The following is a 24,582-nucleotide window of genomic DNA, read 5'->3' on the forward strand; positions in this document are numbered from 1 at the left end:
GTGTATGGGATCCCCCAACAGTTAAAGTCAGGGAAAGAAGAATCAGGAATGCTGACTTTCAATGCTCAATACTTCTAAGGTCCTTGGAGATAACTTACTCCCTTTTCCCCCCCATTCAGAACACATGCATGGTCAGTGAAACTGCACAGCTTCAGAGTTATATAGCCCCTGTGTACATTCGCAGCACATACAGTGGCTGTCGCTAAAGGGTTAAAGTGCCACAGACTCATTACATCAATAGCTTCAGTTCCAATGAAGCATTGACATCTCTGTTGTCAAACAGGTCCTAACAAATCCTGATCAATAACCCTGTCTGTTGAGCCCATCCGCTCCAGTATTTTTTTTTTTTTCTTATTAAAAGTAAAGTTGTAAATTACATGATTCTTCCCAAAATTAAAACAGAACTGGAACAGAATCAAATGCCAAAGTGAACAATGGCTGAACACAAAAACATACATTCATTCTTAAAGGGAACCTGTCACCCCGTTTTTTCAGTACGAGATAAAAATACTGTTAAATTGGGCCTGAGCTGTGCATTACTATAGTGAATTTTGTGTACCCTGATTCCCCGCCTATGCTGCCGAAATAACTTACCAAAGTCGCCGTTTTCGCCTGTCAATCAGGCTGGTCAGGTCATATGGGCGCGGCGACATCGCTGTTTCTTCCCACAGATCTTACATATATTTCCGTTGGTGGCGTAGTGGTTTGCGCATGCCCATCTTCTGAATCCACTGGGCAGGAGAAGAAAAAACGCGCGATCGGTGCTATTTCCCTGGTCATCTGTGGAGTTCGCATCTCGGCTTCAGGAAAATGGCCGCCACGATCTCCATCTGCGCACGCGCGGCATCCCGCGGCCATTTTCCTGAAGCCCCGGGCAGCAGAGGACTCCATATGCGCACGCGCGGCCTCAGGAAGATGGCCGCCACCACAGATCACCAGGGAAATCGTGCCGATCGCGCGTTTTTTCTTCTCCTGCCCAGCGGATTCAGAAGATGGGCATGCGCAAACCACTACGCCACCAACGGAAATATATGAAAGATCTGGGGGAAGAAACAGCGATGTCGCCACGCTCATATGACCTGACCAGCCTGATTGACAGGCGAAAATGGCGACTTTGGTAAGTTATTTCGGCAGCATAGGTGGGGAATCATGGTACACAAAATACACTATAGTAACGCACAGCTCAGGCCCTATTTAACAGCATTTTTACCTCGTACTGAAAAAAACGGGGTGACAGGTTCCCTTTAAGTTTTGGCTCATGTAAACTAGTCACAGATAAGCTCACGATCAAGCAAGATGTTTGCAAATCTAGTGATTGGATGATTTATGCCAGAACGTGATCTTGGGGGATACGCTACCGACAATGCAATACTGTATGGGGACAGATTATTGGATGTGTAGTGGATAGGCAACGTACTTACCGTTAATAGTCCCCTCTAAATGGGCTTCCAATAACTTTGCTGGACCTTTTAATATAACTTTTTATAATATTTTTGAATAGTAGATGTTAAGACAGTGAGCATCATCTGGCCTAAAACTCTATGGAAAGTAGTATGAAAAACAGGACCCAATGCAAGATCTTCTCTTATTATTCTGGAGTCCTCACAACAGATAAGTAATATATAGGAGTTTTCTAGTTTCATGCAAAAAAGCTTAATGATCACCCAAAACCTCTTTGTTCTAGCAGTGTGTCAGTCAGTTGGACAGGACATGGGCTTTCATCCTTTGAGTGCAAGTAGCACTTTTGTTTTGCAGATTTGGGTGCGTTAAGATCTCTGCTTGGTGTCAGTAAATTACTACATCTCATAAAATCATGTCCTTTCCTTCAGTTGTGTGCGAGCCCCATATCACATTATGAGAGCCATTTATACACCTCTCTACTGTACAACAACCCCAAGACTGACTGACGCAGATTGGTGGCACTTGGTCATTTCGAGTGCTGCCAACCTTTGTATTAGGAGGATCCAGCAAACATCATCTGTTAATGCTCTACAGCAGGCTATGATTATAGAAACGTGTTCTTCATGTGTGGCGATATTAGATCGTAATTAAAAATGAAAATCTCATGAAATATTCACAAGTCTCGGTGGAATTCAGTTTACGACCGACTTCCACATTTCATCTTATGCAAATTGGCTCTCCTCTAGAAGAAAAAAAAAAACCTATGTTAACTAAACCAGGCGACCATCTGTAGACAGCAGTTCCTGGATTCTGCACCTTGTCAGGGCAGTGAAGGGTCCTGGCTGGCTGAATAAAATGACCGACAACTCTGGATGGAGGGAGAGTCTGGCTCTCACTGTCAAGCAACAGAAGACATCCCATCTACCTCACCAGGACTCCTCTCTGTATTGACATGGGTATAAAGCCTGAAACAACTGTCTATACATGGGTGTCCGGCGAGGAAAACAAAGTCATTTTCTTCTTTTTAGAGGAGAGTTCATTTGCATACTCTTTACCCATGAAGTTTTGCCTGGAATTAGTCTCCCAGAGCCACTTTTCATCTTACAAAGTGTGAACTTCAGAGATTTCAATCTTGAACTCCAGGGGCTGCAGGCTGTGCACCTGGGTGCTACACTTAGGACATGTAAAATACATGTCAGCCATGTAATTACTTTTAATGCAGTAGTAGCAAAAGACGTGAGTGCACCCGATGGTATGAGGCATCGTGGGCCATTCTCCACACAGGCAGCATTCCTTGCAGATGGTGGCTACGGATGGGTCAGCCAGTCGCAGCCCTCTGACTGGTCTACACCAAGAGAACAACTTCGATTTTAGCTTTTGAGTATTAACAAGAGGCAGGAGAAAAATCAAGAATTCAGCAAATCCATGCCACAAAATTTCCCTGTTCATGAAATCAAAGCCGACTTGACGCACATCTTGGGGTTTCTTGAAAACGGATCGAATCCCAAGCAATCGTTCAGTCAGTGTCGCAAACTTTCCTTGCTGTAGAAAAATTAAGAAGTTCAAGAGTCCGAAGACCTTGGAGAGTCCAGAAACAACATTAATTATATGCTTCATCCTGAGAAACGATGACCCGAAAGGGTTATTACTGAATATGTCATAGGACCTTTCCTCTAACCATTTGCCCCCCACTGATAACAGTGCAAACCATACTTTCTGCTGTTTATTAAGTGGTTGGTATTTCGGAGTCTCAGACAAGTCGTTTTTGTAATGAATGTTCAATATTGCCTGGCCCACAGTCGCATTCTTGGAATAGACGGTGTATCTCCACAAAAACAGCCATAAAAAGGCTTTAATCTCCGCTTCGTAGCGGCTCAAAAATCCTGGTTTGAAGCCTTGAAAACAACTATTAAACTGAGTCCAGATTAATTGCTCCAATGCCTTGTTTAGTTCAATAGCATCCAGTTGACTAATTCTTAATACAGGATTTATGTCTTCCACATTGTTTTTAGCCATGGCTGATTCAACTGCAGGGAAATAAATCAGTTATTTAACATGCAGAATAATTATCCGAATGAAAAGCTCTAAGTCTAATTCAGACCATATATTATCACCAAGGTCAATAAAGAAGGCTACAAGAGCGCAAATTCTGGTTAATAACATTAGAGACTTTGGCTCAGAGTGGCTTGCAGGCCAGCTCTCTTGCCTTACACCATTGGGCCCATGGTTTGGGTTCCATAAGGTCAGCATATCAAAGTACCCAAGTTTCTGCACACTTGTTTAAAGGGAAGGTACCGCGTTTGTAGATCATTAATAAATCACTGTAATGTAGCATAACATGCTGCTATAACCAAGTTTTAAATGCATGTGAAACAGATTACGTGTGTAATATGAGTTTAAAGAAGGCACTGGGGGCTGACATCTTGGTTTCACAGCAGTTCATGACACTATCAGTGTCATTTTACGGCACCCCATGGACATAGGAAATAATAGACCGGCGCTGACCCTATCTCTAACATTGTAGCTGCTTTAGCAGTGAGCTGGGCACGCCTCTGTGGGCTGCACAATTCACTGCTGTAGGTGTGACTGGCCGCCATTTTATTATAGACCAGTGCTATCTGCCGAGCTCCACTTACTTTCTATCGCAGGAGAGAAGCACTCACTGGAACCGGAGGATGGGGAGTGCGGGTGATTTATCTCCATGCTGCAGGTCCTGGGCAGACATCCTCTGCTCTCACACCCTGCCCTCCCTGTGTGCTTCTCCTGCTCTGCCGCCGCCTCCTCACACACAGATCCTGTGATCTCTGGTAAGCTGCATTCACAGCCTGCCTCTCTCTCTCTGCCATACAATGTATCTCTCCCCTCCCTCCACAATGCCTGGCCATTCTCTGCAGACCTGGATCTCCTCCTTCTTATCTTACTGAGGGATGAGTCACAGACAGCTCTGCTCAGATAATGCTGCTCCATACATAAACACATGTCTTCACTTTTCCTCCAGTCCACCATGCTGCTGAGCCCACTGTGTTCTGCTTTTTTGTAAACTCTGTAGCTGTGTTTCTGATGCAGTAACTGCTGGAGATAGCAGGTCACAGGGCAGTCACACACAAAATGGCTCTGCCCTGTGATGCTGCTCTTTATTCTGTCCCAGGGATATTAGACCACCCAAAAGGGGAGGGAAATGGTGATGTCAGCAGTTACTGCCCCAATTTTCCAGCTAACAGGAAAGCTGGTAAGTCTTACTATAGCTGCTTGAGGTCTAAAATAGAAAATGCTCCCCTTAGTGGTCAATATATATTTGTAAGAAAATATATAATATTTTTCATATAGAAATGTTTGCAAACAGTGCAAACATTGCATTAATACATTTTATTTACTATTTTAAGCTTAATTTCACAAAAAAAACAAACTACAAAAAAAACAGGGATTTTTGTGTTACTCACCGTAAAATCCTTTTCTCCGAGTCATTCATTGGGGGACACAGGACTGTGGGTGTATGCTATTGCCGCCAAGAGGCTGACACTAAGTAGACAAAAAAAAAAGTTAGCTCCTCCTCCATAGTATACACCTTGACACTGGCCCTGACAGCTCCAGTTTGGTGCACAAGCAGTAGGAGATAGAGAAAACAAAACAGCATTAGAGCAAAGACAACATGTCTAGAATAATACTACAGTCTGAACAACCCCGTAGAAAAATAACAAGAAGAAAAAGGGAGGGAGCTGTGTCCCCCAATGAATGACTCGGAGAAAAGGATTTTACGGTGAGTAACACAAAAATCCCTTTCTCCATCGTCTCATTGGGGGACACAGGACTGTGGGATGTCCCAAAGCAGTCCCAGGGTGGGAAAAAAGACTCACTGGAACAAACCCTTAGGCACTTACCGCCTATAGGTGTGATACCGCAGCCTGAAGTATTTTTCTTCCCAAACTTGCATCAGCAGAGGCCTGAGTGTGGATATTATAATGCTTAGAGAAAGTGTGCAGGCTGGACCAAGTTGCCGCTTTGCAAACCTGTTCTGCTGAAGCTTGGTGCTGAAGTGCCCAGGAAGCCCCTACCGCTCGAGTAGAGTGTGCCCTGATCCCAGCCGGGATGGCTGCACCCTTGATGCGGTAGGCCTCCTGAATGGTGGCTCGTATCCATCTGGCTAAGGTCAACCTAGAGGCTGCGAATCCCTTTCTGTGACCCACAGGAAGAACGAACAGGACATCCGTCTGTCGAAAAGAAGCGGTCCGAGAAACATATCTTCTCAGCGCTCTCACCAGGTCCAGAGTATGGAGAGCTTTTTCCACACGGTGTGAAGGTGCAGGACAAAAAGAAGGCAAGACTATGTCCTCATTGATGTGAAACGAGGAAACTACCTTTGGCAGAAAAGAGGGAACTGGTCTTAATACTACCTTATCCTAATGAAATTGCAGAAACGGCGACTGGCAGGACAAGGCTGCCAATTCCGACACCCGCCTAATGGAGGTTATGGCTACCAAAAACAAAACCTTCCAAGAAAGATACGTTAAAGAAACTTCTTGGAGGGGCTCAAATGGGGCTTCCTGAAGAGCGCTCAAGACCAGATTAAGGTCCCAAGCTTCTAGCGGGGCTCTATAAGGGGGGACCATGTGAGAGACTCCCTGCAAAAAAGTCTTGACCTGTGAAATGGTAGCAATCCTGCGCTGGAAAAGAACCGATAAGGCTGATATTTGCCTCCTAAGGGTACTTGGAGCGAGACCGGAGTCTAAACCAGCTTGGAGAAAAGCTAAAATATTAGGAACGGAGAACCGTAAAGGAGGAAGACCCTTCTTCCTGCACCACGAGAGAAAAACTTTCCAGATGTGGTGGTAAATGCGCGCAGAAACCGTCTTTCGAGCGTTAATCATAGTGGAAGCTACCTTTTGAGAAAAACCGGCCTGGGTCAGAATCCAAGATTCAACGGCCAAGCCATCAAACGCAGGGCCTCTAAGTTCTTGTGGAATATCGGCCCCTGCGACAGAAGATCTGGCCGCATTGGTAGCTGCCAAGGAACCCCGGCAATCAGCTGAACGAGGTCCGCGTACCATGACCTCCGAGGCCAATCTGGGGCGACTAAAATTGCCGGAACTCCCTCTATCTTGATCTTCCTGACTACCCTTGGGAGGAGCGCCAGAGGAGGAAACCGATATGGAAGATGAAACTGGTTCCAAGGAAGGACCAGTGCGTCTACGGCGAGAGCTCTTGGATCTCGATAACGAGCTACGAACCTGGGGACCTTGGCATTCCACCCGGATGCCATTAGATCCACGTCCGGGATACCCCAGCGTTGGCAAATCTGCCAAAAAACGTCGGGGTGAAGAGACCATTCCCCGGGCGCAAGACCCTGACGGCTCAGAAAGTCCGCTGCCCAGTTCTCCTTGCCCGGGATGTAAGCTGCCGAGATCACGGAGTGGTTGTTCTCGGCCCAGCGGAGGATTTGCCCTACCTCACGCATGGCTGACCTGCTGCGGGTGCCCCCCTGATGATTTACGTAAGCCACAGCCGTGGCATTGTCCGATTGGATCCGGACCGGGTGACCCTCCAGAAGATGGTGAAAGTGAAGCAGAGCCAGCCAAATTGCCCTTATCTCCAACAGATTGATTGGAAGAGTTGACTCCCCTGGGGACCAAAAACCTTGTGCTGTGTGTTGGTGAAACACTGCTCCCCAACCGAGAAGACTGGCGTCTGTAGAAACTACCAGCCAATGGACTGGAGAAAAGGCTTTCCCCTGCCGCAGAGAGGAGCTCCTCATCCACCATATGAGAGATTGCCTGACCCGGGGAGACAGACGGCACCGGAGGTTGAGAGAAGCATGACTCCTGTTCCAGGCTGAAAAAATTGCCTGCTGGAGAGGGCGAAGATGAAATCGGGCGAATGGTACTGCTTCCATGGCCGCCACCATCCTGCCCAAGACCCTCATGCAAAACCGGATTGAGTGAAAACTCGGCTGCTGTAGTATTTTCACTTCCTGCCGAAGGCAGAGTACCTTGTTCTGGGGTAGGATAGTCAGACCCCGAGAAGTATCGAAGATCATTCCTAAAAAAGAAATCTTTCGAGATGGGACTAGAGATTACTTTTTTAGATTGACCAGCCACCCTAGTCGGGATAGAGTGTCCAAAGTGATGCTGACGTTCTCCTTGCATGCTTGAAAAGTTGGCCCCTTGACCAAGAGATCGTCCAAGTATGGCAAAATGACTATGTCCCGGGAGTGTAGGATGGACACAACTGTTGACATCACCTTTGTGAACACCCTGGGAGCAGAGGCGAGACCGAAAGGTAATGCTGTGAATTGGAAGTGACGTTCGCCTATGGAAAACCGTAGAAATCTTTGATGCGGAAGAAATATGGGGACATGCAGATAGGCATCTTGGATATCTATGGAAGCTAGGAATTCTCCCTTTTCCATAGCCGCAATAACCGAGCGGAGCGACTCCATACGGAAGTGCCGAGTGCTGACGAACTTGTTCAAACACTTTAGGTCCAGAATGGGTCTTACAGTCCCGTCTTTTTTGGGGACCGTAAACAGATTGGAATAGAATCCTTGGAACCTTTCTACCCCTGGAACGGGAACAATGAACCCGTTGGACTGAAGAGACTCGACTGCTTTGAATAAAGCCCTTAGACGGGATTTTGAACTGGGAAGACTGGACGGAAAAAAACGGCTTGGAGGGAGAGAGAGAAACTCTATTTTGTACCCTGAAACCACCAGTTCTCTCACCCATCTGTCGGAAACGACTGACAGCCAGGACTGATGGAACAGAAGTAGGCGACCGCCTACTCTGTTGAAGACGACATGAGGCTGCCTCCAGTCATTTAGCCGAAGACCGAGGATATCTAGATCCCCTAGATCTTGATGGTTGATATCGCATTCTTGCCAATGGATTGGCTCTATATGAGACTTGGTGCTCCCTGTCTTGGTTAGACCGACTTGGAGAACCTTAGCTTGGTGCTGCAGACCACCGGGTGTTACGAAAGGATTTAAACCTTGCTTGAAATTGGCGACGAAAAGGTTGCTTAACCCTTTGTTGTGGAAGGAAATTACTCTTTCCCCCTGTGGTATCAGATATGTTGATCCAACTTTGCACCAAATAATCGGCCACCTTGATAAGGAAGGGATGTTGTAAGGGACTTTTTTGAAGTAGAGTCCGCCCGCCAATTTCTCAGCCATAGAGCCCTTCTGATAGCGATAGCATTTGCAGCTGCCAATGCTGAACAATTTGCCGCATCCAAAGATGCATTAATCAGATAATTCCCAGCCAAGGATATCTGATTAGACATGTCTGTCACTTCTACAGGAAACTGCCTATCCTGAAGAGCTTTAGTGACGGACTCTGACCAAGCTATCATAGCTTTGGCAACCCATGTCGCCACAAAAGACGGCGCGAGGGCTGACCCAGAAGCCTCAAACACCGACCGAGCTAGACTCTCTAAGAGCCGATCAGTTGGATCTTTAATAGCAGACCCATTAGGAAGAGACAGCAGTGTGTTAGAGGCCAAACGGGACACGGGAGGATCCACAGAAGGAGATTCTGCCCATTTTTTACAAATCTCGGATGCGAAAGGATACCTGGTACCCAGGGCCTTCTGGCCAAAGAAACGTTTATCCGGTCGCTCCATGTGACGTTGAACTAAATCCTCAAACTCAGGATGAGAAGAAAACACCTTATGAGGTTGCTTGAATCTTTTAAGACACCTTATGACCTGAAGGTAAGGTGGCTACATCCTCTACTCCCAAAGACTGGTTAACGGCCTCAATGAGACTGTCAACTGATTCCTGATAATCAGGAGCTTCTAAATCAAAAGACCCTTCAGAGTCAAAGTCCGAACCATGTTCACTCACTCCCACAGGTGAGGGAGACCGAGAGACGGAATTCACAGATGCACCCGACGGACCAGGAGACGCTGTATGGGTACGCTTCCCCCGCGTCCCCTGCAGGCCAGAGGGTCCTGAGAATCGGAGGATCTTTCCGAAACAGATGGATGAACGTCCCTGAAAGGGCCTTGAAGGGACTCAACCGCCTTTGTTAGAGACGCCATAGATTGCGTTAAGGATACGACCCACTCAGGGGGAGATGCCGCAGTATCAGATACAGGCATACCCAGCAGAGTAGCAGGCGGGGTAGCAGGCGGGGGCTCCTGAGCGCGTTCGGAATCGCAAGCTTCACAGAAATGGCTAGTTTGCTCATGCGGAAAAGAAGCCCGGCAAGTAATGCATGAGGTATACAAGACTGTGTGAGACTTAGTCCTTCTAGACATGATGACTATTGCTGCTGTTGCTGCTATGAAACGCCTTATGAGCTACTGGGTCTTAGAACAAAAAAAACGCTGTCAGGCTGAGGGAAGTAGCACTTACCCCAGTCCTGTGTCCCCGTCGGTTCTGAGCACCACACTAAACCGAGCTCTGAGCAGAGAAAACCTCCCTTATGAAGATCATGAAAGGGGGAGGAGCCGCCTTAAGGATCGTGCAAAGGCCAAAGCAGGGGACTTGATTTTCCCCATACCTGCGCTCTCCTAGAAACGCTGGGAGCGCGAAACCGGAAGTATGCGCCGCCGAAGGGGGCGGAACTTCCGCCCACGACCCTGCAGGAAACTACAGTGACCATGATGCAGCGGGCCGCCGGAAGAAAGTTGCTAGGGGCGGAACTTCCGCCCATGATCCTGCAGGAAACTACAGTGACCATGATGCAGCGGGCCGCCGGAAGAAAGTTGCTAGGGGCGGGACTTCCGCCCGTGCTTTAGCTCTGGAGAGAGAATCTGGAACCGGCACCGCACTGACTGCAGCATGGCGTTTTACCACCTGAGACCGCGCAATGAAGCAGGAGCCCCCCCGCAGCCTCTGACAACACACAAGGTAGAAAAGAGGCATACACGTAAATCTATATATATATATATATATATATATATATATATATATATATATATTTATATTTATATTTATATATATATATATATATATATATATATATATATATACACATATGGGAAAAGACGGTGCAGGCACCCTAACTCCTTCACCCTTCAGAAGGTGAGGAGAGGGACCGTCTGCCTCCTTTAAGCACCGCAGTCCAATGCATTGGTGATTGAAGTGGAGGCTGCACGGACAATGCATGAATGCCTGTACAACCTAGGGTTTCGTTACCTCAGGGTGGTCAGGTTTTTAGTCCGGCAATCCCACGTCGCGGGAAAGGATACGTGGAGGCGACACTCACACGTGCTCGCCCGTTGTTGGTTTGGGGAGATCGGACCCCTTCAAAAAGGTCCGTCGCCCCTATCTTATCCTCAAGGTAGAATGTATCTGGGAAAACCAGAGATGTGCCTCCTACGGACACTAAGCATAAACTGGAGCTGTCAGGGCCAGTGTCAAGGTGTATACTACGGAGGAGGAGCTAACTTTTTTTTTGTCTACTTAGTGTCAGCCTCCTGGCAGCAATAGCATACACCCACAGTCCTGTGTCCCCCAATGAGACGATGGAGAAAACTGGTGGCACCTTCCCTTTAAGACAGATTGCTATGAATCTGGCTACAATGAAGGCACAGAGGGGAACATTTCATATGCCAGTCTTCAACCTAAATCCTGCTAGAGTGAGGTGAGCCAAATTGAGCGGCAAGTACCATATCCATTTATCTCCATATCGTCGGCTATGGAAACCCCTATAGTGCATATAAAAGGGGTTGTCTCAGGACTTATGGCATTATGCTAGGATGTCAATCTACGGCCGTGTCTATCTCCAGGAACAGCATGATCTGACCATTTCAGTTCATGGCCAACCATGTGAACGTAGCAGTTTGCGCTTTACTTGTGCGTCACTCCAGTGATTGGATGTTGATGGCATTTCTTCGTACTACGTCATTAATGTCTGCCCGAGACAGATCCTCTGAAATGGACCCGTAAGCTTTACATGCTCAATTTAATCAAAGCATATTACAGGCGCAGGTCCGTACTTCTGGTAACTAAACTGCACAAGGAAAATGTTTTTTTTGGCTGCTACCAGACCTGGTGCCAAGTTTATGAGTCCCGTGACATTTATGATAACAGCGCTCCTCCCCATGTCTTCGCCCCTCAGAACAGAGATTGACAGACTGCAGTGTACATATGTAGGGAGCGGTCTACTCATGAATACACCAGACATGTAAACCATTTGTGCTTTGCAGGCTTTCCATGCTGATAGCAACACTACATTTTTGGCTTCTGGCTACCAGGAATATGGACCTGCAAGATGTTAAATGCAGTACAGACATAGGTCAGAGCATTCAGCTGTCAGATCTGCTTGGGAAAAAATAAAAAATAAATAAATAAAAAAAATCACAGGCCCTTGTCCTTAAATACCAGTTTTCTTATTTCTATTTTAGAAAATAAAAAATATGGTGGCTCAGTGGTTAGCATTGTACTGTGGCTCAGTGATCTGCATTGCAGCGCTGGGGTCCTGGGTTCTAATCCCACCAAGGGCAACATCTGCAAGGAGTTTGTATGTTCTCCCCGTGTTTGCGTGGGTTTCATTCTGGGTTCTTCAGTTTCCTCCAACACCATACTGATAGGAAATTTAGATTGTGAGCCCCAATGGGGACAGTGATGATAATGCATGTAAGAAATGTAGCATATGATAGCGATATATGAGCAAATCATAATGAATAAATGCTGATATGAGCATCTTACCTGCTTTGCATGAACAGTTAAGCAATTATTAATTTATTGCAGTTCTGCATGGAGTATGCATTTACACTGATGCCAACGTGCATGAATGCAATTTCGTATGTTTTGGAACAAACTAGAAGAGACCCCTGAACACAAAGTAAGAACACACAATCTTCAGATTGATAATATTCTGGCCAGAATGTAACCTAAAGCCCAGGTGCGTCCATACAACTACCTTATTTAATAAGCCAGCGTACCACCCAACTCCAATAAATCTCCCACCTAATGACCAGAAGTAACAATAAAGAAGTAGGGGTACCTCTAACTCAAAGATCCTATTCCATTATGTAGTAGGGGTAATAAATATACAATATTATTAATTATTATTATTATTATTATTTTTTTTTTTTTTTTGGGGGGGGGGGGGGGGGGGGGGGAAGGTAGGGGGGATAAAAATAAAATAAGTAAAGCTATACTAACTTCCTAGACTGGAACCGCTCCTCATCACTAGTGTCCTTTGTTTGATCTGGGGAAAGGGTGTCACTTGAGCACTTCAACCAATCAGCAAGGAACAAACATACATATACATATTTCCTTGATTGCCCCCTATACAGTGTGACCCCATTGGGGTACTCTGATAACAGTATGCTCACAACATAGTACAGACCAAAAGTGTGGACACAACTTCTCATTTAAAGATTTTTCTGTATTTTCTTGACTATGAAAATTGTACATTCACACTGAAGGCATCAAAACTATGAATTAACACATAGTAACATAGTAACATAGTTAGTAAGGCCGAAAAAAGACATTTGTCCATCCAGTTCAGCCTATATTCCATCATAATAAATCCCCAGATCTACGTCCTTCTACAGAACCTAATAATTGTATGATACAATATTGTTCTGCTCCAGGAAGACATCCAGGCATCTCTTGAACCCCTCGACTGAGTTCGCCATCACCACCTCCTCAGGCAAGCAATTCCAGATTCTCACTGTGGAATTATACTCACATGTGGAATTATATACTTAAAGGGAACCTGTCACCCCCAAAGTCGCGTGTGAGGTAAGACCACCGGCATCAGGGGCTTATCTACAGCATTCTGGAATGCTGTAGATAAGCCCCCGATGTATCCTAAAAGATGAGAAAAAGATGTTAGATTATACTCACCCAGGGGCGTTCCCGCTGCGGTCCGGCGCCTCCCCATCTTCATCAGATGATGTCCTCTTCTGGTCTTCACGCTGTGGCTCCAGCGCAGGAGTATTTTGTCTGCCCTGTTGAGGGCAGAGAAAAGTACTGCAGTGCACAGGCGCTGGGAAAGGTCAGAGAGGCCCTGCACCTGAGCACTGCAGTACTTTGCTCTGCCCTCAACAGGGCTGACAGAGTATACCTGCGCTGGAGCCGCAGCATGAAGACCAGAAGAGGACGTCATCTGATGAAGATGGGAGGCGCCGGACCCAGACCAACAGCGGGAACACCCCTGGGTGAGTATAATATAACCTGTTTTTCTCATCTTTTAGGATACATCGGAGGCTTATCTACAGCATTCCAGAATGCTGTAGATAAGCCCCTGATGCCGGTGGGCTTACCTCACCCGCGATTTTGGGGGTGACAGGTTCCCTTTGACAAAAAAAGTGTGAAACAACTGAAATTATGCTTTATATTCTATGTTCTTCAAAAGTAGCCACCTTTTGCTTTGATGACTGCTTTGCACACTCTTGGCATTCTCTTGATGAGCTTCAAGAGGTAGTCACCGGGAATGGTCTTCCAACAATCTTGAAGGAGTTCCCAGAGATGCTTAGCACTTGTTGGCCCTTTTACCTTCACTCTGCGGTCCAGCTCACCCCAAACCATCTCGATTGGGTTCAGGTCTGGTGACTGGAGGCCAGATCATCTGGCGTAGCACCTCATCACTCTCTTTCTTGGTCAAATAACCCTTACACAGCCTGGAGGTGTGTTTGGGGTCACTGTCCTGTTGAAAAATAAATGATGGTCCAACTAAAGGCAAACTGGATGGAATAGCATGCCGCTGCAAGATGCTGTGGTAGCCATGCTGGTTCAGTATGCCTTCAATTTTGAACAAATCGCCAACAGTGTCAACAGCAAAGCATCCCCACACCATCACACCTCCTCCTCCATGCTTCACGGTGGGAACCAGGCATGTAGAGTCCATCCGTTCACCTTTTCTGCGTCGCACAAAGACACGGTGGTTGGAACCAAAGATCTCAAATTTGGACTCATCAGACCAAAGCACAGATTTCCACGGGTCTAATGTCCATTCCTTGTGTTCTTTAGCCCAAACAAGTCTCTTCTGCTTGTTGCCTGTCCTTAGAAGTGTTTTCCTGGCAGCTATTTTATCATGAAGGCCTGCTGCACAAAGTCTCCTCTTAACAGTTGTTGTAGAGAAGTGTCTGCTGCTAGAACTCTGTGTGGCATTGACCTGGTCTGTAATCTGAGCTGCTGTTAAGCTGTGATTTCTGAGGCTGGTGACTCGGATAGACATCCTCAGAAGGAGAGGTGACTCTTGGTCTTCCTTTCCTGGGGCGGTCCTCATGTGAGCCAGTTTCTTTGTAGCTCTTGATGGTTTTTGCCACTGCACTTGGAAACATATTCAAAGTTTTCCCAATTTTTCTGACTGACTGACCTTCATTTCTTAAAGTAATGATATCCACTCATTTTTCTTTACTTAGGATTTGTATTATGGCAAGAAAAAAAGCAGCTACCAGTCTATTCAGTAGGACTGTCGGCTGTGTATCCACCAGACTTCTGCACAACACAACTGATGGTCCCACACAACTCATGGTGACTACCTCTTGAAGCTCATCAAGAGAATGCCAAGTGTGTGCAAAGCAGTCAAAGCAAAAGGTGGCTACTTTGAAGAACCTAGAATATAAGAATTAAAGATGTTTCACACTTTTTTGTTAAGAACATAATTCCACGTGTTAATTCATAGTTTTGATGCCTTCAGTGTGAATGTACAATTTTCATGGCCATTAAAATACAGAAAAATCTTTAAATAAGAAGGTGTATCCAAACTTATGGTCTGTACTGTACATTTCTCAGTACTAAATTCCTTATCCAACACCCATGCCATGGTGCTTTAATGTACTAAAAAGGAGTGCAAAAAAAATGGAAGAGTGGCTCATGGCTACCAACAAGGTCAGTGCTTTATTTTTGCCAAGTTTTTTTTTTCTTTACAAAAATCAAGAATGAGAAATTAGCAGAAAGAAAGAGCAGGTGGACAGAGTCATTGGGGAATTGTAACATTTACATCAAAATCACACTTTTTTGTTAAATATATGATTCATAATCCTTCCGATTCTTTTGCAAATTTTGCCTTTCGCTTTGGCCTGTATAAATATGCAGAAGATTATTTTTAAGCCACAAAAAAAAGAAAATAAGCACAATAAAGTGTGAATAAAAGATAAAAATACGTAAAGAGCAAAACTACCCAAAAAAATGAACTCTCACTAAACTGCATTGTGCGTGTCTAAAGAATAGGATTCACCAAAACTTGGGGCGAGTTGTATAGACCTCAGCAGGTGGAGAGCTCCTAAACGTCCAGCTCCAGTTTGACTGACTGCTTCCGGAATTTCGTATTATTTTGTCCACCCATGGTCTAAACATACACAGATAGTTGACCCCATGCTTGAAGCATAGAGTAGAAACCAGGAACAAAAGCCCGGCTTCTGCAGGTGGGCCTGACTATTGTATTGTGATTATGTGATGAAAGAATAAAATTGTATGTGGGGAGAAAAAGGAAAACTAAATGCTCCGCAGTCCGGAGACTATTCATGAAACGCTCCACTCTGCTACCTATTGACATTCGCTCAACGTCACATGAATATCATGTTGTAACAAAGAATGACCCCAGATTCGCAGACAAAACCGGAGAACAAAGGGAGGTTCTTTCTCTTGAGGTCACTGCACTAACAAAAAGAAAAGTCAAACTACTGAAGCCAAATTGTGCACATGCATAAAATGTGGAGGCGAGCCCACTGCGGCCATTCGCCGGCTTCTATTCCCTGTAGGCCAATTTAAGTGAGCACCTTCCAAGCAAATGAGATGTGCAAGAATGCGGCATCGGATTCCCCCTTCTAGGCCAGGAGTAAATAAATCAGCACGCGCTACATTTATTCCTATGTTATGATGCCTATGTAACAAAAATAGCTCTATTTTTGCTCCTTATTAATACAGTTCTATAGTCTATATTTACTACAGGCAAGAGATTACTGAAGGATGCAATTGTCATGGTATGTGTAGACCCCGAGCAGAGCCTTACAGAGCATTTATAGCCAAAACAAGTCTGTTCATAAATGCAGACAAAGAAAAAGCTAAACATGCTCTTAAAAAAGGGTTGTTTGAGTATTTAAAAAAAAAAAAAAAAAAAAAACACCTCATAATTTCTCCCATAGGTTAGGAGTATTTCTTGACATACAACTTCAAAGTGGTAAATATGAAAAATTGGATATATCTGTATCTACTGAGCCATCACTGCTCCACCGTCCTGCTAGCCGTATCTCCCCCTACACTTTTCTGGCTGGATCAACGCTTGACTAGTACAACTTCTAGCTGTGGCAACTGATTGGCTGCAGCAGTCACATGACGACCATACCAGAAGTGAAGGATGAGGCCAGTTAGGACATGGACAGTAGGACAGAGGTGTTAAGGAATGGAGTGGAGTATGCCAGTTATTATTTTTCTAGCACATACATAATGAAAATGCAGAAAGCCCCTTTAAGCAATGAGGCTAGTAGCAGCACCCATGGACGGCGAGGCCAGTAACTTCACATTTGACACATGACCATTGCAACCTGATGATGGACAACCTAGGAGGAAAAGGCATTGCTGGTTCTAAACGGGTTTGTAGAGGTGAGCATTTTCTTTTTATAGAGATTAAGAACCTTGGTAGCAAAATTTGCTGACTGGCAAATGGTGTTACCTTCAAATTTCTGGATCTCTTGCTCAAACTTGAGAAACAACAATTAGTCCAAGTACCATAAAATGGTCCTAAGGAATCCCAGAACCTACAAGACGACTGTCGTCTACACCTGGTAAGTAGATAAGAAGCAGTCATTTGGATCATGTATGTAATTCTGAATACATTCCATACCTTTCCTGATCGTGTGGGGCGAGATTGTCCGGATACAGCAGCCCCTTGTTTACACGAATAACCTGAAAAAAGAATACGGAAATGTGTCGGTGATCGGCAAGACGCTGGACATGCTATCATTCTAACATATCATCCTGTAACAATCACACAGCTAGTCCAATGGCTAGAAGTGAGGGACGCGCTCAACTCCCCATAAACAGAAGTTACTATTTCTACAAGGCTTGCGGCAAAACGTGCGACATGAGCGGCCTGTGCGATATCCACAAGGCTGGCAGCAGTAGTTTTTATTTTTAAGCTGTCAATACCAAAAAGGTAAAGATTTCATTAAGAATGAATAACCCCTGGCCTGCTTTAGGTGGTGGACACAGTTGGTGCACGTCAGGATATGTCCCACCATAGATAATACACGTGTACTGGAAACGCAGTGTGAACACGGCCCACTCTAGTAGTATGGTGCAGGTTTAAGTTGTCACTTTATGTATGTAGATCATTTGCAAGTCCACAGTACACAGATCCAAGAGTCTTTCCTCTGGAGGGTCTTCCATGTATCCCCATGATAGTGCTATATGCTCAGGGCACCTACCCAGTGAACTGATGGATGTCCTCTGCCACAAAAAAAAAAAACCCCTGCATCAACTTTTCCCCTTCCTCCTCCTGTCCGAACTCCGCAGCTCCACAGATCTGCAATACATTACGGCGTTTGGCTGAGCGTTCTGGTTGCATTAAGCTTTAGACGTGATCCCATATCAAGTAAACACATCCTCCTGGCTTAAGTAGGTGTCACATACCAGAGCGCAGCCTATAGTAACCGGACGGGGACAGCTGTTCTTTATATCAGCACGAGGTCTACAGAACATTACACATATTTACAGGCAGAAGCAGCAGATTTCCAACAGCCGAGTAACGTCCACAGCTGAGAAATGGCGCCGTTACATCACACAATTAGACCCAAGAAGCCTGCGCTACATTTAGAAACTAATCTACCCTCCCCCGCTTACATCCTGACAGCGAGAAGTAAAGGGGTATTCTAGCTAAAAGCGACACAGGGCGGTCACAACAACATGGAGACGGTATGAGGGGGGGGGGGGTCCGTGCACATGGTCACTCATCGGCCCACAGAAACGTCATTTCATAGGGGACTGAGCCTTGTTAGGAGACCATGGTCTCCATGTAATAGTTTTACAGGAGGGGCCCATCAGACACTGCAGAGGATTTAGACCCAATTATATATCCAACGGTTACAATTGTTTCTAGCAGGAAGTCGCCTTTAAGAATTAAACTGACCATGCACATTAGAGCAATATTGGATGAACCTGACTATTTCAAAGTCTAATCTAATGCATATGGCGACCCCCGAGGTTGTGGCAGAGAAAGGTTCGGCATGTGGCATTTCAATGGCAGCTTCTTTCCCACCCACCCCCACATATATGTGGGGAAGGGGAAATATGGCTGTCAGTTGAACAAACTGATTGCTATTGAGGATGTATGGGAACCTTAAAAGGGAATGCTCGGGCATAAAATATTGAAAACCGATCCTAAGCAGTTATTAGCTCCGCTTCAGGCCCAAGGAAAACTGATGAAATAATAAAAACTCAAAACTCTAGACTCAAAACTATAAGCCCCCATGTCAGACTTAGGCCCAATCCTAGTGCCGCCACTGATCACAGATCTACACAATTCAGGAAAAGCCAAGACTATGGTACATAACGTATAAGTTACAGGAAGGTTTAGCTCAGCATCATATATGGATTAGTCCTGGTGGCCGATTCCACTATTGAGAAGTGTCTCAGCAGAGACCGACGGCCGTATAACTCTGACGAGGATCGCATCGCTCGGACTGGCCATCGGCTCCCCCGACCAGAGCGCGACAGCTGCAAAGAAACACCTGCATCATGCTCCTGGCGGGACAGCCGCCGGCCAGTCCAAGCATCCGAGTTGTGACTCCCCATAGGGTTATCCTCATTCTGGAGCTTGAATATGGCGATCATGTTCAGTGGAAGTCCAATCTCTAGTCCAATCCCCCTCCAATCCAGAAAGCTAGGGGATGCAGCAGTTGAATGAAGCTGTACTTTAGTTCCCTGTAGAATGGGACCGAGACCTTGAGAAACACTATAAAGGGAAAGACTGAAGGAAATACAGGGTTATGTTAGCCCAGTGGGATCTCAGAGGTCGATCTCCACCAATCAAAATCCAGGCACAGTCCAACAATGTGCCATCGCTGTATCAGATGGAACTGCATATAGAAGCGTTGTACCATCTGATGGCACAGAAATCCGCAGACACCAATATCGGACTAGCAGTCTCTGCAATGTACGCAGAGCCTGAAAGATCAACGCTCACTTCATTTGCCAGAAGTCATTTTTTACCTTTTATGCACTGATCTCATGAATCTGGGGTTGTTTTTAGTTCCTATCCATCCCGGAGATACACCCCCACTTACCTGTATATAAAAGGGCCAGATTCATTTTTGCATACGCACAGTTATATTATTTATTTATGGCAAGGCCCTTTTTAAAGGGGTTGTCCAGGCTTCAGCTACAAGTCTGCAGTCACTATGGAAGATGAGACGGCAGCCACTAGACAGAAGGACGGCCTGAGGGTGGAGCAGATGCCATAGATGTATCTGTAGACATTATCGTCAGGTTACTTTTCACTTTGTGCTACTTTAACCCAATGTTATCCTTTGCCTTGCTAAATTCACTTAAAATTAAATATAAATAGGAAAAAGTTATTACTAGTGATGAGCGAATATACTCGTTACTCAAGATTTCCTGATCACGCTCGGGTGTCCTCCGAGTATTTTTAGTGCTCAGAGATTTAGTTTTCATCGCCGCAGCTGAATGATTTACATCTGTTAGCCAGCATAAGTACATGTGGGGATTCCCTAGCAACCAGGCAACCCCCACATGTACTTATGCTGGCTAACAGATGTAAATCATTCAGCTGCGGCGCAGAAAACTAAATCTCCGAGCACTAAAAATACTCGGAGGACCCCCGAGCGTGATCAGGAAATCTCGAGTAACGAGTATATTCGCTCATCGCTAGTTATTACCTTTCCATCTTAAATCGCTCATGAGTTTTGGCACGTGTGTCCTGACCCCCTTTATCATGAGGATTTCTTTTCACAGAATAATCAGGTTATGTGTGTAAATATGAAGTCACCATTACACTGTATTTCTATTATTTATGTACAGGTTTATGTTTGCAGGCTATTCAGATTTTTAAGTCATGTTTTGTCTTTTTCCCGCTGGTTGATTTTGCACCAAATTCTTAAAATGAGCGCATAATGTTTGAAGATAGCACAGATACAAAGACGCTTACTTTTTAGGATTCTTTTGCACCTCCTTTATAGTAAATCTTGCATTTAACCCTTCCTGTCTGGGAGCTTTAAAATGTCACGTTAGGCTATGTGCACACGTTGCAGATTTGACTGTGGAATTTCCTGCGCAGATTCTGAATTTCTTGGCAGAAAACGCAGGTCAGAATCTGCTCCTTTTTTTTGGTATGTGCACACGTTGCAGATTTTTGTGCGGATTTCTTCCTTTTTTTTTACCCCTGCAGATTTCTATTATGGAATGGGTGCAGAAACGCAGCAGAACTGCACAAAAGAAGCGACATGCTCCTTTTTTGAATCTGCGGTGTTTTCAGTGCAGAATTTTCCGCACAGCATTTTTTTTTGCCATTGATTTACATTGTACTGTAAATCACGTGCGAATCTGCAGCGTTTCTGCGTGGAAAAAAAAAGCTGCAGTTCTGCAGGAAATCTGCACCGTGTGCACATAGCCTAAGATGCACACAGTCACTTACATTTCATGCCCACTATGGTACTGGGATACAATGGGGCAAACAATTAGCAACGAGTCTCTCAGAGGATGAACTGGCAGAACCGGGAATAACCGGAGAATCGGGACAGGGAAGTGAGGAGACCAAACACTGAATAATCAGCCACAATTACTTCAGGAAACTGCCTTAGTGCAAAGTCAACCAATCAGATGCCAGATTACAGTCCTCCTCTGCAGGCTGAAAATGAAAGAAGGGCTGTGATTGGCTGCTGTGGGCAGCCCTGACACTGTTTTGCATACATGACCTCGCACATCGATCTCTGCACAGCTGTACGTTGTTGCTACTCTTTACTCGGAGCCCACTCGCTGCACGGAGAAACACAAAGCAATCATCACATGCTACAGGGAAACTGCTGTGGAACTACAAGTCCCACAGTGCCCTACTGATCTGACTCATACTGAGGCTGTTGCACGCAGAATGGAAGCAGTCACAGGAGGACACCGAGCAACTCACAAGTGGCCGCAGCAGCAGCGCTGAGCTCCGGTGCATAAACTGCCTGTGCAGCTGTCACCCTGCTTCCTGGATGCTCCAAGTCACGTGATCGAGCTCTGACTACGGAAGCTCGAAAAGACCAAAACACCGGAGACTGCGTGACGGAGGCTGCTGGGAACAGAAAACACAGAGTATATACTTGTATATATTAACCCATTAGTGACCCAATACTTTTTAAACTTTTGCTCTTTCATTTTATCCTCCCCTTCTTCCAAGAGCCGAAAAAAAAAAAAACAGGAAAAAGATTCCAAGTGGGGTGAAATTGCAAACACCCCATCCCCCCAAAAAACCACCAGCAGCTGTCCATGAAGCCAAACGCTGCTGGGGGCAATAAAACTCCTTGGTGTCAGAGCCTGCAGGTTAGGCTACTTTCACACTGGCGTTTTTTTGGAATATGTCGCAATGTGTCGTTTAGGGGAACAAACGCATCCTGTTGTCTGCAGGATGCGTTTTTGCCCCATAGAGTAACATTACCGACGTATTGACACGTTGCAACCGTCGTGCGACGGTTGCGCTGTGTTGTGGCGGACCGCCGGGAGCAAAAAACGTTACATGTAACGTTTTTTGCTGCCGACGGACCCGCTTTTTCCGACCGCGCATGCGCGGCCGGAACTCCGCCCCCACCTCCCCGCACCTCACAATGGGGCAGCGGATGCGCCGGAGAAATGCATCCGCTGCACCCGTTGTGCGGCGCATCAAACGCTAGCGTCGGAATCTCAGCCCGACGCAATGCGACGGGCCGAATCCGACGCTAGTGTGAAAGTAGCCTTAACCCCATACCTGCAAGTTACATGACCGGCTCCCTGTAAGATCGCTTAGGCCGCGTTCACACGGTCAGTATTTGGTCAGTATTTTACCTCAGTATTAGTAAGACAAAACCAGGAGAGGAACAATCAAAGGAAAAGTATAATGGAGACACGTCACCACATAATAATAATAATCTTTATATAGCACCAGCATATTCCGCAGCGCTTCTACATTTATCACCCACTCCTGGTTTTCACTTACAAATGCTGAGGTAAAATACTGAACGTGTGAACGTGGCCTTCTAGTCAGACCCATATTTCCCACTATTTTCAATATTTTAGTTTTTACATGCAAGTGAGGGCGCTTCTGTGCACATTTGGCGCAGGCTCTGCCTTGGTGCACCGCTACACCCTCCCAGTCCCTTGACAGAGGTTCCTTTGCTATGGGGTAGGTGCTGTGTAAAGTGACTACATGTCTGCTCTTGTGCCCTGACATTAGAGGAGCACAGTACTACTCCGAGTGTCAGTGTGGCTGCTGGCGCACTCTGACGCCTGGTTGCTGCCTGCTTTTAGCTGTGGGCTCAATGGTAGGAAGGGCAATGAAGTGAGCAGACAGCGCAGCACATCACAACGCCTTGTCACCCTCCTCACTGAAGCCGCTCTCTACTTCCAAGTTCACCGAGTGGCGGCCGCAGACCGACAGGATCCAGGCATCGGAATACACCCGCAGCCATATTATGTGCACACTGACACTTGGAGCCTGCTGCTCTGCTCCTCCAATGTAGGTGCGCAACTGCAGGCAGGTGAACTGATGCCAGACTGTGCCCGCTCTTCCCAATAGATAACTATCAGTGAAGACAAGGAACTGGCTTTAAAGGGAACCCGTCACTAGGTTTTCCCCATATAAAAGTACGACTAGTACTCTGGTGTACTGGCTGTGTCTCCCCAATCTCCAAGCAAGGCACAAAAAATAGGTTTTATTACACCCACAGATGTCGCGGTCCAGTCCAGTGTTCACCTGGTCTTGATCCGACACCTCCTCTCTTCTTAAAATCGCCATCCTCTGTCCACACTGTGTCTCCTATTATGTGACTGCAGACTTGGGTATCTTTCGAGCGCACTACTTGCTGTGAGGATTCTCCGGTGTCAGCTTCGGTAACGGAAGTCAAGTACATGATTTGCATATTTCCGGCCACAATCTGGCTATGCAACTAAATTGACCGAGTCTGTGTCCATCTAGTCGGGTTGTGGCTGGGAGTTTGCATATCACATACTTGCGGTCACATGATCATCATTCAAGGCACTGACTTCGGAAAATCCTCACAGCAAGCAGTGGGAAGTCCTAATGGCAGAGGATATAACGTTGGATAAGTATATTTTTATTATGCACCTGATGAAGGCTATAAGCAGCCGAAACATGTTGTATAAACTAGTGTTTTAATAATCTTTTATTTTAAAATAAATACTCATTGAAGCGAGCAAAAAGACACCGTTCTTGATTCAATCATGGCAACAGAAGACAGTGCTGATCCTGGTCTCTATTTTTGGACCTGAAACGTAAGATATCTTCCAAAAGTTAAGTTACTCTTTAAATGTTTAATAAAGCTCCTGTCTAGGACCAAGCGGTAATGTGGTTCCGGTATGGTCCACAGTCTGATGATGGCTGGTAACAACAACTTCAAGCATCTCTTTACCATTGTTAAGGACACACTGGGAGTTGTAAGTAAGGCTGGTTTCAGCCTTCTTCCTCCCTTAAGCCCCGCCCACTGTCACACATATTACTTCAGCTCCGCCTACGTCTGCATGCATCCTCCATACCATATCTTTAACATTGGGTACGCAGGCCATGCGGTTGTATGTGGATGCCTCCGCATGCATCGTTTTGATGCTGCACTGAGCTGCATAGAATGCAAAATGTTGCATTTTGTTGCAGTCGGTGCGGCCTCAAAGCGACTATGCAGAGGCATCTGCATACAGTACATCCGCATGGTTTGCGTACCCAATGTTAAAGATAGGGTATGGAGAATGCATGCAGACATAGGTGGAGCTGAAGGAAGCGGTGCGGCAGTGGGCGGGGCCTAACGGAGGAAGAAGGCTTTCATCCACAGCCCTGCCGAACGCTAGTGTGAAACTAGCCTTAATGCGATGCAATTTTATATGGTGCAGACTTGACACTACAATTGGTTGCTGTACTAAACTTGGCAATGTATTCATGTACTGACAGTAGTTCTGGTGATGTATTACTGCAATGACGGTGGTTCTGGTGATGTATTACTGCACTGATGGTGGTTCTGGTGATGTTTTACTGCACTGACAATGCTTGTGAACGATTATACTATATATTAGTACTACAGTAG

The 24,582-nt window shown here is 45.8% G+C and overlaps 1 protein-coding gene across 3 annotated transcripts; it reads right to left on the reverse strand.

The window, feature by feature from the left end:
- Window positions 1–1,495: 1,495 nt before the first annotated feature.
- PEX2 (peroxisomal biogenesis factor 2) lies at window positions 1,496–21,530 on the reverse strand. Of its 3 annotated transcripts, XM_069731506.1 has the most exons (4): window positions 21,441–21,530; window positions 17,145–17,206; window positions 4,842–4,920; window positions 1,496–3,428 (listed from the first exon to the last, which is right to left on the reverse strand). In XM_069731506.1, the coding sequence occupies exons 3-4, from the start codon at window positions 4,864–4,866 to the stop codon at window positions 2,503–2,505; spliced, it is 951 nt and encodes a 316-aa protein (XP_069587607.1). In that variant the 5' UTR covers window positions 4,867–4,920; window positions 17,145–17,206; window positions 21,441–21,530; the 3' UTR covers window positions 1,496–2,502. The 3 variants fall into 3 exon arrangements, with proteins under 3 accessions (XP_069587607.1, XP_069587608.1, XP_069587609.1); XM_069731507.1 differs by lacking the exon at window positions 4,842–4,920 and having other exon boundaries at window positions 2,367–3,428; window positions 21,441–21,525; XM_069731508.1 differs by lacking the exons at window positions 4,842–4,920; window positions 21,441–21,530 and adding an exon at window positions 20,952–21,073 and having other exon boundaries at window positions 2,367–3,428.
- Between the last annotated feature and the right edge of the window lie 3,052 nt (window positions 21,531–24,582).

This window comes from Ranitomeya imitator, chromosome 6 (genome assembly GCF_032444005.1).
Source record: "Ranitomeya imitator isolate aRanImi1 chromosome 6, aRanImi1.pri, whole genome shotgun sequence".
In the NCBI taxonomy this organism is placed as follows: Eukaryota; Metazoa; Chordata; class Amphibia; order Anura; family Dendrobatidae; genus Ranitomeya; species Ranitomeya imitator.